The following is a 16,675-nucleotide window of genomic DNA, read 5'->3' as shown; positions in this document are numbered from 1 at the left end:
TATATATATAATATAGAAGAATAATAAAAGAATAAAAAGAGAAGAAGAAAGTAATATAATAAGTGATTAAAAAAGAAGAGTGCGTGTGAAAAAGATATGAATAAATGAATGAGATAAGAACAAAGTTTGTAAACCAAATCTTCTTTGAATTATGTAAATGTTAAAGAAAATAAATTCTATTCTATTCTATATTAGAATCTCTTGTAATTTCATATTATTGATTTCAAAGATTGTGAATACAAATATTGTGAAAATAAAGATTGTGTTACAAATATAAATAAACTTACATTGAGACATGGTTTTAGCGTGCAAGTAACCGAAGTTTCTGGTTTTTCAGCAATGGGGCATCCGTCACTCGGTGCATCGTCTGCATTCTTGCAAACGACTTTCCTTCGCGACATTCCCTCGCCACATGTCACTGAACACTGTACAACGAGAGACTAGTTTCAATCTGATAACTTACTAAACGTACGATACAGAAAATTGTCCAATGTACTGTACCGGACTCCAATCGCTGGCGTGCCATTGATGACAAGGACCAGCATCGCAGGCTTCCGTTACAATCGGCGAACCGCTGCAGAACGTGCGCGATACTACACGATTTTCGACCTGGCACCAGGAAGCTCTATGTCGTTTTCCCATGCCGCAAGTCACGGAACACTATAACGTTTCATAACATTCATTAATCTAAATTGCTCACGAATATTACCCAATACTGCACGAGAGATATTTAAAGCAGATCAATATTTCGTTATAAGAAAAAATACTAGCTGATCTTAAGAGAAAAATATATAAAGTAAAAATATGTTTTTTTTGTGTTCTGTATAACATATTAAACATAGTGTTACGCCCGTGTCGAATGCCCGCGCCTTTTCAAGCCGCGAAAGTTGGCGCCGAATAGCTGAGAGAAGCGAGCGCGTTCCCCTGGAGACGCGTCGTTGTTGTTATGTGATGTTTTACGAAGCTCGGACCGAGTTGTCCGCGCGTTCGAATGTGTTCTCGTTCCGTCTTATATCTTTGTGTTAAAGGTGTTTCTTTCTCTCAGACGTGTATCGTTATTTACGAGCGATTGGAGCGGTAGTGCGTGAGTGGCTACGCGCAGTGATTCGTGAGCGAGTGCACCGCGAGTGTTACAATATATATATTAAATTGTTTCTATATAACTACTCTGATAAAAATGTTTCTCAAAAAAAATTTTTTTTTAAGTTATATAAATTATTAAGAAATTCTATAAAGTTCTGAAAAATTATATGATAAATTCTCTTTAAAAAATTATCAATAAGCTAGTATAGAATTAATATCTGATTTGATAATACCACGTTTTACGTATCTCTGTAGCGCGTATCTTACCTGACTCCACTCTCCCAGATCCCATTTCGGACAAGCCTCTTGATTACACATCCGCTTAAGGTGTTTCTCCTGTCTGACGCAATTCTCATCTCGTACCTGTCTCTCATTTGAATCAACGCATATTGCGCTTCTCAATTGCATACCACCGCCGCATGAGACACTGCAGGCATTCCATTTGCTATAACTCCAGTGAGTATCGTCGCAAGGACCAACACATGGTTGGTGCTCGCTCGGTTTCTCGATGTGTAAGCATGCGTGCGCCGGTATCGGTCGCGGAGGATGTGATGAATCTAGCAAAATTTGAACACATCGCGAGGTGACAGTTCGCAAACCCGGGCCACAGTGACTCGAGCATTCAGACATGGAAGTCGTCTGCCATCTGAAAGTGATTTAAATAAATTCAATAATTAGAGTGTCATCATGAATGAAATACAATTTAAATTTTGTTACACTATGCGCATGAAATCGTACACATATTCCACTAAACACAAACTAACAGTAATGTGTGTGTGTGTGTGTGTGTTGTGTTTGTGTTACTACATCAATATTATAATTTTCTATTCAATATAAATATAATATAACACATATACATAACAGTTACATTGTTGAGTAAGAAATTGCAATAGTGATGTAATGTAGCTATCAGTTTACGTTCAATAAAATTCTTTTGTGTTTTTATTTTATAAATTTTTAATTTTTCCAACTTTTTATCGATACATTACTAATCCTGCATTTTCGTTTCTTACTTACTGTAGCGTACAATGCGTGTTGCACATTTGACTTTCTTCTTGCGGTTTTTCTTCATTTCTGCAATAAGCATCGGGTACCACTTCCTTGTGCTCAGTACTTCTACATTCGGCTTTACGATACTTCATCCCCTGACACATTCGGTTGCAAGTTGACCAATCGCTGAGCAACCACGTGTAGCTATTTAGAATTCTTTTGGGTACAGTGTACTCATACGTGATTTGTGGTGGATAAACGTTCCCCACGGATAATACCTAGAATTCCATATTCTTAGTTGAGTGGAGTCACATCGCTAGAGAAATTACTTTTAGCTAAGTGACGCAATTGTAAAATTGTAAACGATGAACCTGCCTCCAAAATTAAATCGATGGCGGTGGGCCGGGAACTGTTCAGTCGTTCCACAACCGATTCCGGTCCGCTGTATTCGATAGTAACGCCCGGATGCACGATCACCTTACGATGCATTACCATAAAGTTCCCGTTTAAGATATATTCGTCGTCTTCTCCAATCCGTAGCGCTATACAACAATACGTTGAAATGTTAAAAAATAATATCAAAAATAATAAAATGGAAAAACTCTAATAGAAAAATATTAGCCAAGATAAGCTCATATATCTACACATTACATTTGATTCACAATAAATCTTTATGTATAACTTTCTTTAAGATAATATAACAATATTTTTATATAGATATAAAAATAGAATATAGCTTTATTATCTTCAGCTTATTAATTTTATATTATAATATTCTTATTAATTGTATAGATATAAAGTTTTCGACACGTTAATTAAAAAATCTATTCGAAATTGTTACCGATACGTCAATGATATGAACGGCGCGCACAAGCGTTGCTCGTTAAAAATCTAGCTATTCACGAATCGGAGTAGACTGGCGCGGCCTCGTGTTACACGGCAGTTAAACGAGAAGCACAGACTTTTGCATAACGCATAATGCATAAGAGAATCAATCAATCTGAAGCCGTCCTTTCCTTCTACTTCACCGAAAAGAAGAGCTTTGATTGATTGATTCTCTTATCCACTATGCGTTATGCGTTATGTAAAAGCTTGTGTCTTGGGCTCTTGCTAAGCGCGCTATTCGTCAGGGCATTGAACCAAATTTCAAAGTACCTTACTCCGATCTTTGTGCGGTTATTAGACAACATTAAATTTCTGATAACTTCTACCAGTATCTTAATTGAATCCATAACGGACATTAAGTTATATCTACACAAACTTGCATAATCGCATAAACGTATGCATAAAGAAAAGTATCCAATCACATTTTACGTGCATCTCTATAAAAAAAAATGCGATTGGATAATTTTCTTTATGCATGCTATGCATAAAGTTAATGCAGCTATGCAAGTTTGTGTGGATATAGCTTTAAAGGCTTTTATTTCTTCACAAATATTTTTTCGAAATCTGCGAAACCCTGGTATTTCCGTATGAAAATCTCCAGGGAAATTATTGTTATGATTAATCGTGTGCGTTCTAACCATTATAATCTTAATTATAGTTTGTATCGTAAAAATCTAGTTGATAATCCTTCTTGTCCCTGCAGTTTGCCGCAACAAGATATCATACATTTAATTTATGAATGTCCCTATACTTATAATGATGCACGCCTCCTTCGACGCGCTGTGACTCGCAGGCCGATAATAGAATGACTAAATTTTCACAAGCTGTTGCTAATCCATCTACATGCTTTTGTAGACTCATTCAAAACTTCAGTAAATCTTGTGGCAGGCACTTTTGAGTCTTGTATTCTCGCGTCTCCTTGCGACCTGCGCAAGCGCTTTGCCTTGCCTTTGCTCTTCCCCTCCTATCCTAGAGAAGTTCCTCTTCGCTTTATACTAACAGAGAGAAATCTGAGAGCGGCCATGGCGGCCTTTTTCCTGGTAATGCTTCTAACTCCCCATACGCTAGCGGCACCATTTTCGAGCTGTGGGAACTACGTATCACGTTCACATCGAGAGCGAGCGAGACAGCGAGACGCAGCGATCGTGACGTAGCGTCGCGCTATCTCGCTTGCTCTCCATGATGAACGTGATACGTAGTTCCCACAGTTCGAAAATGGACATTGGTGCCGCTAGTAAAGCATTACAGGAAAAAGGCCGCCATTGTCGCTCTCAGGTTTCTCTCTGATACTAGGCACTCTGTCGGCTTGTCGCGAGGTTTCCCTGCCGAGTGCCGGGGTAATTTGCTCCAGAGCTGGCGTACTAGTCCGCATTAACCTATATATTTCGTTTTCACATTTTTACTAAAAACGTTAAACATTGACGTGATCTGGTTGTATCGATCTCCTATTATACTCGGAGGCGGGAGCCATTTTATTAAAGAAGAAGAAGAAGAATCATTACACTCGTTATTGTATCCTTATCATTAAATATATTCTCAATCAATGAAGAATCCGAGTTCAATCCGTTTGAAAACATAACAATTGGCGACGAGGATCATGGATCTCAAAGAGGCACTCATGTCAACAACTTGCTCTCATTCAACAACAACAACAGCAGCAGCAACTATTCCTACAGCAGCAATGGATCAAAAGCAACAACAGCAATTTTTCATGGAGCAGCAACAAGATTTCATTAATCACCCTTTAACGATTTGGACTAATTCATCGGGTTCTCAGAGAAATATCAAAATGGAATCTTTGGCGAACTCTATGACTGAATTCATTTACGATCCGGAAAATAACCTAACATTCGATGCTTGGTACGTTAGATATCAAGGTCTATTTCAGATAGATGCACAGGATTTAGACGATGCATCTAAGGTCAGACTTTTATTACGTAAAATGAATACAATTTCACATAAACAGTACACTGATTTCATTTTGCCTAAAGAATACAAAGATTTTGATTTCGCAACCACAGTGGAAAAACTTACACAATTATTTGGAAGCAAAATATCTCTATTCCATCAGCGTTATAATTGCATGAACACAACGAAATCATCAGATCAAGATTTCATTTCTTATGCAGCGCTAGTCAATAAACGTTGCGAAGAATTCAAAATTTCTTCAATCACTGCTGATCAATTTAAATGTCTTATCTTTGCATGTGGTTTAAGATCGTCCACTGAAGCCGATATTCGAACCAAACTTCTCAATTTAATTGATACAAGGTCAGATACTCTTACAATTGAGGATTTTTCAATGGAATGTCAGTATCTAATCAATCTCAAGCATGACACGTCGTTGATTCAAAACCAAGGATCGACAGAGTTGAATTCAGTGGCTCTTGTTAAAAATGAACGACAACACAAACCTAAGGTACAAAACTTAAATAAATCAAGAAATTTTCAAGGTAAGAATCAAAATTTTTTACCCAGCAAAGATTCCCAGCAATTGCATTATTCCGAGTTTTGTACTTTTAAAAATCACAAATGTCAAAAATGCAATAATGTTGATCACGAAGACGGATACTGTGCTTCAAGTCAGAAGGTCAAATCAAAAACCAATGACGTTAATGCAAATCAAAACGTCAAGATGATTAAAGTCAATCAAGTCACGTCAAATGTTAATCGCAAATTTGTAAAAACTATAATCAATAATCATCCACTTAAACTGCAACTTGATACTGGATCTGATATTTCCATAATATCAGAAAAGAATTACTTTTTGTTGGGAAACCCAAAAGGTTGTTTAACAGCGCATGTTGCTTGTGATGCGTCGGGAAATCGCATCAATTTTATGAAAGAGTTTAATTGCAAAGTATCTTTGAATGGAGTCGTCAAACAGCTACGATGTTTCGTAACATCAAATTTGGATCTCAACATCATGGGTCTTGATTGGTTTGCAGCTTTTGATTTATGGGATTGCAGTCTCAATAGTTTTTGTTTCGCGAGCTTTTCAAGAACCATTCAGGAGCCTCAATCAGATCTAACTCAATTTGATTTATCTTTGCTTAAAGAAAATTTCAAAGATGTTTTCTCATCTCAATTGGGTTGTTGCACGAAAACAAAAGTCAAACTGTTTTTGAAATCCAATTCAAAACCAATTTTCAGATCTGAGAGACCGGTTGCTTACGCAATTTTACCTTTAGTCCATGCAGAACTGTCAAGACTTGAACAAAATGGAATCATTTCACCAATCGAATATTCAGACTGGGCAACTCCAATAGTTGTTGTCCGGAAGAGAAATGGAAAGATTAGGATTTATCCAGATTTTTCTACTGGACTCAATAAGTCATTAGAACCAAATCGTCATCCACTTCCTTTGCCAGATAAAATATTTTTTCAACTTTCAAACTGTAAATATTTTAGTCAGTTAGATTTGTCTGACGCTTTTCTTCAAATTGAAATTGACGAAGAATCAAAACATCTTTTAACAATTAATACACACAGAGGTTTATACGCCTATAATCGTTTACCTTTTGAAGTTACCACAGCTCCAGGCGAATTCCAATCAATAATGGATTCAATGATTTCTGGATTAGAAAATGTTTTTGCTTATATCGATGATATTATTGTTGGTGGAGCTACAGTTCAAGAGCATAATCGAAATCTAACTCGTTTATTAGAGCGAATAAAGGATTACGGTCTCCATCTTCAAATAGAGAAATGTAGTTTCTTTACTACACAGATCAATTATCTCGGTTATGTCATCAATGGACAAGGATTACATCTAGATCCTAAAAACGTAGAAGTAATCGAAAACATGTCTGAACCTCATAATTTAACCACATTACGTTCTCTTTTAGGAGCAATTAATTATTATTCACGTTTCACTTCAAATATGGACATTCTTAGATGTCCTTTGGATAATCTTTTAAAACAAGATTCTGAATGGAACTGGTCTTCGGAATGTCAAGAATCTTTTGATCAATTTAAGAGAATTCTTTCTTCAAGACTCTTATTGACTCATTATAATCCTCAACACGAGATTATTATAGCAGCAGATGCTTCAAATGAAGGATTAGGAGCATGTATTCTTCATAGATTTCCAGATTCCACAATTAAGGCAATCAGTCATGCCTCAAGGAGTCTCACTGAAGCAGAACGTAAATACAGTCAGATTGAAAAAAAGGCATTAGCTATTATTTTTGCAATCACAAAGTTTCATAGAATGATTTTCGGAAGGCAATTCATCCTTCAAATTGATCACGAACCTTTACTTCAAATTTTTGGAAACAAAAAAGGAATTGCAGCTTATACAGTCAACCGTCTTCAGCGATGGGCACTTCAATTATTATCTTATGATTTTAAGATCGAATACGTCAAGACGACCGAATTTGGACACGCGGATATTTTAGCAAAACTAATCAGTCATCAACATCGTCCTGAAGAGGAATTTGTAATTGCTTCTGTTCAAATGGAAGCAGATTTACTTTTAGTCCTCAATGAATCACTTCAGTTCTTTCCAATTACTTTTCAACAAATCAGAGATACAATTAAAAAAGATGTTATTTTACAAAAAGTTATTAACTTTACCTTGAATTCTTGGCCACAGAATGTCGATGATTCGAATTTACAACCATTTTTTCTCCATCGAAACTCATTAACCGTGGTTCAAGAATGTCTTCTTTTCCACGACAGAGTTGTAATTCCTCGACAATTCCATCATCAAATTCACAAACGAATTCATAGAGGTCATCCCGGAATTGAGCGAATGGAAATCATGGCTCGTTATGTCTATTGGCCAAGGATGTATCAAGAAATAAAAGAAATTGTTGAAAATTGCAGAAATTGCGCACTTGAGGAATCACTAATCAAAGTATCATTATCAAGTCTGTCTCTTCCTGTAAAACCATGGCAAATAGTTCACATAGATTTCGCAGGACCTTTAAACGGAGAATATTATTTTGTTCTGGTTGATGCCTTTTCAAAATGGCCTGAGATAATTCCAACACAAACAATTACATCTCAGAAAACTATTAATATTCTTCGAGAAATCTTTGCAAGATTTGGTGTTCCTGAAAGTTTAATTTCAGATAATGGAACTCAGTTCACTTCAGAAGAGTTCCAAAACTTTTGTCTTTCACAAGGAATCAATCATCTGCATATTCCACCTTTTCATCCAAGATCTGAGGGACAAATAGAACGTTTCATAGTTACCTTTAAACGGGCACTTTTAGAAATCGAAGCAAAGGGGAAAGAAGTCATGGAACATCTTTATACTTTTCTTCAGTATTATAGGTCAACTCCAAATCCTAATGTTCCGAATCAAGTTTCTCCTGCTGAAGCCTTGTTTGGAAGACCTATACAAACAACATTAGATCTTCTTAGGTCCTCAGAGTGTTCAACTTTTCAACCTGAGAAGACTCACGAAACTCTTCATAAACAGCGTCAAGAAGAACAATACAACCGGACACATGCAGTTAAATCCAAGAGTTTTGAACCAGGAACGAAAGTTTACGTTCAAATTTACACTTATAATAAATGGTCTTGGGTTCCTGGAGAAGTAGTTGAAAAAGTTGGAAGTGTCTACAACATACTCGTTGATACCCAAAGTCGTTTGGTTCAAGTTCATGCAAATCAAATTAAATTTCGATTTATCAAGGACAATGACGACTCATCTCAACAAGAGGAATTTCAACCACTTGAGATATTAATTAATGCTTTCAATGATGGAGGAATACAAGTGGATACTCAAGAAATTTGCTCTATTCTTCAAGGAATTTCCATTTCACCTCAACCTCTCGAAATCAGACAAGAACTATTACAATCTCAAAAATTGTCTGGAACTCAAGATTTTGAAACACAAACACAAGAGTCCCAGGATCTAGGTCAAGAAACAGAACCTTTTCAACAGGAATCTCAACAACCAGTACTTAGACGCTCTCTTAGACTGCGCAACAAACTGCGCAACGCGCAATTCACCCAGACTGAAGGATTACCAGTGCTCCACTTTCAAAGGGGAGGTGTTACCGACGTCAACGATATGAATAACGCCACAAGCGTTGCTCGTTAACCATCTAGCTATTCACAAATGTTCACAAATCGGGGTGGACTCTGGCGCGGCCTGGTATTACACGGCAGTTAATCATTACATTCGTTATTGTATTCTTATCGTTAAATATATTCTTAATCAATTAAGAATCCGAGTTCAATCCGTTTGAAAACATTACAGAAATCAGGGTTGAGTAGTGCTAAATTAAAAAGTTAAAAGTTAAGTTAAAAAGTTAATTAATTTTATATTATATATTATTATAAAATATATTATTATAAAAAATATTAACGTAATAAAATTTTGGATATGTTTTAAAATCTAAATAGTTTTTGTTTTATTGTCACTTCCGTTATTATTAAGACTAAAACCATGGAATCATAAAAAAAAAATTTTTAACTTTTCAATTACATTTTTTTATTAACTTAACTTTTAATTCAATTAATTTCATTATACATTAACTTGTATCTTAACTAAGTTAAATTTTCAAGGTTGTTAACTTTAACTTAACTTAGTTAAAAAAAAAAGTAACTTACCCAACCCTGACAGAAATAATATAGAAAAGTTTCTTACCAAGATAATTACTGTCGTTGTGAGAGTTCAGCCATCCGTGTTGTTTAATGTCAATGTAGCTACTGCCTGCAGGGATTTTAGCTACCCTGGTATAACCGTACACGCTCGTGTTGTAGGCGCCCGCAATTCTCTGACAAGTGGCATTGTTGCCTCTGCAAACACCGCAAGTATCAAGATCGGCTGTCGAATTCAAGATGTGATCGCATCCAGCTGGCTTGCATTGACCATTAACGCATATGTGAAAAGTGTCAGGACCGCAAGGTGTCCCATCGATTACTTTATCGCGTAACATGTAATACTGATTGCTCTCCACTTGGCAGTATAGTTTGCAGCGATCTTGCGGCAGTACTATAAAAAAAAGTTTCGAAAATTGTATCTTCCTCATATAACTTCCTCAGAGATTAGATCAAATCTATCGCATAGATTGAAAAAAAGATGAATTAAGAAATAGTCAAAAAAATAAATCATTGCTTACTCCTCGTATACTTTGCATGCCACTTAACATCTCTAGCAAGATTCTGAATATTGAAATTGTTGTTATCGAATTTCGAGCACTGCTGTTCCCTGTAAACGAAAGAAAAAAATGTATTATATGTTAATGTATAGAAATAAATGATTAATCCACTACTAATTAATATATGGAAGAAACGATTTTACTGGATCTAAAAATTTAGATGTAACCACTAGATATAGATCTGAAAATAATTTTGTTAGACCATGGATACAATTATGTAGGACGCTCAAGTGACTGATGATAAACAGTGATGATAAACAATACTACAAAAAGTCTTAACATTCTAACAATCAATTTAAATGTCCATTAATTATTTTAGCAGTTTAACAAAATTATTATAGGATCGGTATCTAGTTAAATTTTTAAATACTTTGACAGAAGTATTCTTTCTGCCGGATTCATTTTAACATTGAAGCAATTGTATTAATTTTTATCGCTCGTCTTGCCATTAGAACGCCAGTTAATCGATAAAAACTTTGTTCTTGAGGATTTATGCAGTTTTCTTCATACAAGACACGTACCTAAAGTCTGGGCTACCTGGTGGGCACTCTTTAGTGCCGCAGCTGCGGTATTTTACGCGTTCGCCGATGCAATAATTACCGCCGTTCTTCGGCGCCGGATTGTCGCATTCACGATACTTCCTCTTGACGCCACCACCGCAGGTCCGCGAACACTCGCCGTATCTTCCCCATTCGCCCCATTGACCGTGGACCGGCTCGAGGTTTCTACGTGAGACGCATTCGCCGCGATGACACCATTTATCAGTGCCGCAAGGTGTACCATCAGCCCAGGGCATGTGCTGAGTGTGACACTGTTGATGATGATCCCACAGTGGCGCGGTGCACCATAGTCTCCTACACACTGCCTGGCCGGTAACCGACCAAGCCCTCAATTTACTTCAATTCTTAAGCGAATTTTATCGTAATAATGCTACGGTGTAGACAAGTCAAAAGCAAGCTTGAAGTGTTCCAATAAATGATATCAATGTATTGATATTACTTTTCGGACTCTAATTATTGGTAAATGTTATATAAAGACATAGGCTGAAAATGAAATTAAAATAAGCGAAAGAATGGAACGTATTTTGTGTGAGATATAAACGCAAATACATCTCAATCAAACGCGTGAAGAGAACGTTTTCGACTTACCATCACTCACCATATGAGGACAGATTCTGGATCCTTGCCCGAAGACGAGCTCGCATTGTTTGTTCTCCGAATAGTCTTCGCCGGGTAACCGACCGTTTTGTCTCTCCATCATTTTACTGGGTTCATCAAGCAAACAGTTAGCATATCCGGCTCTGAAACAAAAAGTCATTACGAATTAATAAAGATTATCGATCCCGCTGATCAAGAGAAAGTTGTCCATTCATCCGAATAGCTTTTGAGAATTATATTTCTTAAGACAATGTGTAAAATATATTACGAGCATATATAACAGTCGCTTAGAATCTCGTTAAACCGGATTTCTAAACGATGGCGATGACTCGTTCCGGCCCCTTCGATGTCACAGAAAAACTCGTAACATTGCCTTTCTCGATCGAAATGAATTTGTCTGGCCGACATCCATTCCCTGGAAATCGGCGTGCTTGACACAAATGGTTTATTCTCGACTTTCCTATTTGTGCTTGAATCGTGATTCAAAATCCAATTTTAGAGAATGCGTTACACTTAAGACTACAAATGGCAATGAATTAATTGTCTTAATTAATTAAAAGAACTCGACATAATTGAATTATTCTGATAGCAAAAACAAAAATAAACCTATTTAATCTGATTAAGACTACTTAAATGCAATACATGCGCTATTAACTTGAGACATGAAGTGTCTTTCTCTAAATATAGACACAAGAGACATCAAGAGACATTAAAGAGATATCTTGTAAAGAACATGAGAGAACTTTCAAATTAAATACGATTATTTATCTAGAAAATTTTTAACATATTTATAGAAAGTTAAATGCCAAAAGAATAGAGAAAAGATATATTTATTATTAAAGAGCAATTTAATAAATCTCTTATTTTAAAGATGTAACATTGGCCAATAACCATTAATGAATTAAAGATCCTATGAACTATATATCGCTATGAACAGAAAGACAAATCAACGCGGTCAACAGACAAAACTTGACATCGCATTGCGTATTGTCTCAAGTAGAGGTCACGAGTCAATTAGTAACGATCTCTTTCCAGAATGCTCCCCGGCACATCGTTTATAACCGAGTCATTCGCCAATTAGTGACTGACTCACTCGAGAAATTCGGTGACATAGTGTCGGGAACACTTGGACCACTCCCAGGGAAAAGTATTGTCGTCCAGCATGCGGGACATTACGTTGTGCACACCCGAACGATTTCTGAAGCCAGCACACTTGGAGTCATCGTCGTGCGGCATGTTAAGCCTGTAATACATTTCAGATATTTCCTCTATGTAAGTGACATGTTCAAAAAAATCATAGTCATAATGTATGCATGAGCAAGAAAGACAAAACAGGATTGGAAAATTATAGAATTAAAAATTAATTAAAGACGTTTTAAAAAGAAATAGTACATCAACCCCAATAAACACAAAGTAACATAAGATTAATGTTATAATTTCATACTTAACAATGTAACTTATGTACTTCATATACTATATTATATTTATACTGTTCAGTATAAAATTATAATATTGATATTATTGTTAATTGATATTTATACTAGGAAATGTACGATAATATGATATGTATGAGTGTAAAAGACTCTAAAAGATTAAAAGAAAGAGATGATACTGGTGTAAAAGACAAATAAAAAAATAAGATTAAAAAATCAAAAATCTCACGGTAAATAGATAGGTATATTAGATGTATATAGTACAGCAACAATCTCGTGAAGAAGATACGGCGTATCTTTCAAGAAGGATTTAAATAATCCCATTACATAAATAATGTAACATAAGTTATAAAGAACGTATCGTATATCTTATGACCGATAAATATACTTACACGTGACCAATCTCGTGTGCGATGGTAAACGCCGCGGCTAATCCATTATCCTGCACGATAGCGCACGAAGATCCAGGCGAGCACATTCTACCCAGTTCGGCCAAGCCCAAAGTATCACAACGTTTTTGGCGCGGATTGTGACACAGATTTTCTCTGAAAATTATTTTCAGATTGTATACATGTAACATGTTCTCAAACTTCGGATCTTTATGTCTAAGACCATTGTTTCAATAAATTTGAAAAATGCCATCATTTATTTTATATTCATCATTTTAAAAATATTGGCAACATTCTAATTTCTTCTTAAAATTTTTAATTAATGAGATAATAAAATTACAAATATATTTTAAATAAAGTTTTGTTATTAATATATCAGCAGTAATTTAAATATTTTATATTCATATTTGACCTTAAAAAAATTTTCGCTTGCGGCGCACAATGCCCCCCTCCCCTTTAACAAATTTCTGAATCCGCCCCGATTGTTACTTTATATATGACACTAACTTTTATGAGAAATTTCATATTATAGAAAATCGAATATTTTTACAATAGAAATTTTTATAATACAAACCTAGTTAATAGAAGCGCAGCGTCATGATGTTCCGGTGAGGGTTCGTCAGGATTGTTACGTTTCTGCCATTGGCAGAATCGCTTCAACATTTCAGCCGCTGCGATTCCGTCACTTCCGCTATGCTTGACACCGAATATTTCCTCAGTCTTGACGATCTTCATCACTGCAATGCTTACTGGATTGCCGATAGATTGGTCCTTGTAGATCCGTGAAACCTATCCTTCCAGGGGGGCAAATAGAAACATATCCGGTAATTCAGTTGCAATAAATGAAGGTACATAAGCCGAATAAGACCCGGCACTAAATAAGGCCCACTTTTAAATTTATCACTTAAAAACGCGCTTCACGCCAATAAAATAAGTCCCAAGAAATTTTGTTCAAAACTAATTTAAAAAAATAATGTTTAATTTCTTTATTTTTAATTTATTTTTTATTTGAGCCTTATATTCACATATGCATGTAAGGATATTTATATCCCAATGTAGAAATATTTATCATTATTCGATAATACTGAATATTCAATATTTTTTATTGATCGATATAAAAATATCGAATAATTTTTACCATTCATATTCACTCTCCATTTTTTATGAATACTTTCAGGAATTTTGGATGCATTCGTTAATCGGTACATTGTGACATAAAGGAAGGAGTTTCATTTATTGTTTGTAATTTGTAATAGGGAGTAGGAATTGGGATTATAAATAAACGGACTAAACTTTCCTAGTTTCCTCCATCAAATAATCAAATATCAAGTATTACATATCTTCGTTCGTAAGCTCTAAAAAAAAGTGACGTTTTCTTTTTAATCTATTCGTTGTGCGATATATTCAATAAAATTCGGAATAAATATAGATATTTTAAAACTATCAATGTCAGAAATTTAAAAAATTATTTTTTTAGTTTATTTCTAAATATTCTATATAGAAGATATATTTCACTTTTGTGAGTAAAATAAAGATTTTATTCTCACTCAGTTTATTTCTGCATACATAAATAGAATTTTAAAAAATAAAATAAATTATGTGGACCTTATTTGGTTCAAGTACCTTAATCATTAATTACTTTTTAGCATTATTTGATGCATTCACATATTTCTTATTTTATTAAAGACTCTAAAACTATGTGTATATATGTTTTAAAAGATACATCTGATCTATTCTAGGACACTAAGAGTGCACACAAAGAGTCTATTTTGATCTTTTGTCCGCGCTCTTTCATTCATAAAAAATTCATGAATCTTAAAGTCGATCGATTATTGTTGAGAAACGCGATTGAATCATCGAACGGACGACAAGCGTGGGTTCGTGAAAGCGAACTCCTCGCAGGATGTTGCCCTCCCCGTAAGGTGTGGCCTTCGCGTGGGATACATAACTGGCGTAGCGTACTCGGTAATGACCGCCGTGACGAAGCTAATTGTCGAATTACATTGAATCGACATCTCCCATCTCCTTCCTCTTTCTCTTCACTGGCTCTTTTTTTGGCCAAGAATTTAATTCGAAAGAAACATGCCGGTCCAGCGAGTTTCGTTTTCAAGATGGATAGCACCTTACTACGTCCTTGATCTTTATCAATGGATTTAAAAATTGCCATGCTCATGTTGTGACAATCTGAATTACTCTTTTAAGATCTTTTGCAACCTTTTGATTAAAGACACAATTTATTTATTATACTCTTTTAATTTTTAATGTTATACTTCCTTTACAAGAAAAAAAACTTTAAATTAAAAGCGTATTAAAATCTGATCAAAATTAGGACAAGAATATTCCTTCATCATACATTATCTTCTCTTAAAGTTCAGCTTGTTAAAAACTCACTATCTTAAATTAATTACTTATCAAAGATCACCATTCAAATTAAACGACAATTCCGCATTGCAGAATATTCGATGTATATATACACACATATATATATATATATATATGTGTGTGTGTGTACGAGGATTACTCAGAGAGTAATGTCCCACATTTTTTCTCAGACAGCAATAAATATAAAAAAAGTGAAATTTTACATGCTGCGCAAATTTTAAGTTTGAAAAATGTGAAGCATTATTACTTTCTGATCTTACATGTACACATACAAAAATGCATTAAATGTAGCCACAATTTTTTAAGGAAAAAAAAAATATAAGGAACCGCATTGTGGTATGAAACTTGGAAAGCGAAATCGAATATTTTCAAATTACGTCCAAAGAGAATATATACCCACCGTGCTCATCAAGACAAGAATGTAGCTGACCAAGCCAGTGCCATGATACTCCACCATTTTCGCATCGGCCACCACCATGATCTCGATGAAATATTCACGCGGTAAGGCACGTCGCGGTCTCCATGTCACGAAGGGATCCGAGTCCATCTCTGAGTCCTGTGCGTCTTCATTCTGATGTTCACGTTCACGTTCCATACTATAATACCTGGAATTTGTAGAATACGCGCTACAGATTCGTTGACAGAGCGTCCCAGAATATGTAGAAAGAGTAGCGTTGCTTCTCGTGAAGATTAAAGTCAACTCTTCCGCGAAAATGTTGCGAGAGGAAACGTCAGTTCACAATTCTCAAATTTCAGCAATTAAACTTCTTCAAACTCCGTCAAAATTAAAACCTGCCTTAAATTAAACAACAAATAATATGTGCTGTTATTTACATGTTACATTCAAATTTTTTTAAATAGCTTCCAATTCGAAAAATTATTTACAACAAATAACATTACGCTTTCAATTTGTATCAATTTTGCACACAGAAAAATACAGACGTAAGTAATATAATTACTTATTTCAAATATTTCAAAAGTGAAGATATCTACAAATCTATATAAGTTTATTATAAACATTAAATTTATTTAAAATATATATTCTAAATCTTAGTAACTTTAATACTTCAATCAAAATTGTTAAATTAAATCAAATTTAATATGCTCTTACATAAAATCATTTCTTCAATAAATTTTATATTTTTTAAAAGAGAATAATTTTTTGTTTTTTTTAATACATAATAATGAGTGTTTCCAAAATTTGTAATAAGTATACTTTAAGACTATCAAAGAAT

The 16,675-nt window shown here is 34.9% G+C and overlaps 1 protein-coding gene across 1 annotated transcript in view; it reads right to left on the bottom strand.

The window, feature by feature from the left end:
* The window catches only part of LOC108775617 (ADAM metallopeptidase with thrombospondin type 1 motif A), a 51,151-nt gene that overhangs the window by 6,791 nt on the left and 27,685 nt on the right, over positions 1-16,675 (bottom strand). Inside the window, exons 7-19 of the mRNA XM_018542033.1 lie at positions 15,841-16,045; positions 13,633-13,847; positions 13,062-13,214; positions 12,330-12,479; positions 11,228-11,379; positions 10,601-10,940; positions 10,041-10,129; positions 9,566-9,913; positions 2,449-2,615; positions 2,101-2,351; positions 1,351-1,729; positions 502-660; positions 270-425 (exon numbers count right to left, since the gene is read on the bottom strand). Coding sequence (XP_018397535.1) covers positions 270-425; positions 502-660; positions 1,351-1,729; positions 2,101-2,351; positions 2,449-2,615; positions 9,566-9,913; positions 10,041-10,129; positions 10,601-10,940; positions 11,228-11,379; positions 12,330-12,479; positions 13,062-13,214; positions 13,633-13,847; positions 15,841-16,045 — 2,764 coding nt within the window. The remainder of the gene's footprint in view (positions 1-269; positions 426-501; positions 661-1,350; positions 1,730-2,100; positions 2,352-2,448; positions 2,616-9,565; positions 9,914-10,040; positions 10,130-10,600; positions 10,941-11,227; positions 11,380-12,329; positions 12,480-13,061; positions 13,215-13,632; positions 13,848-15,840; positions 16,046-16,675) is intronic.

Source organism: Cyphomyrmex costatus, unplaced genomic scaffold (genome assembly GCF_001594065.2).
Source record: "Cyphomyrmex costatus isolate MS0001 unplaced genomic scaffold, Ccosl1.0 scaffold302, whole genome shotgun sequence".
NCBI classification, from domain to species: domain Eukaryota; kingdom Metazoa; phylum Arthropoda; class Insecta; order Hymenoptera; family Formicidae; genus Cyphomyrmex; species Cyphomyrmex costatus.
Note: the sequence above shows the minus strand (reverse complement) of the source record. Positions and strands in the feature narration are given on the sequence as shown.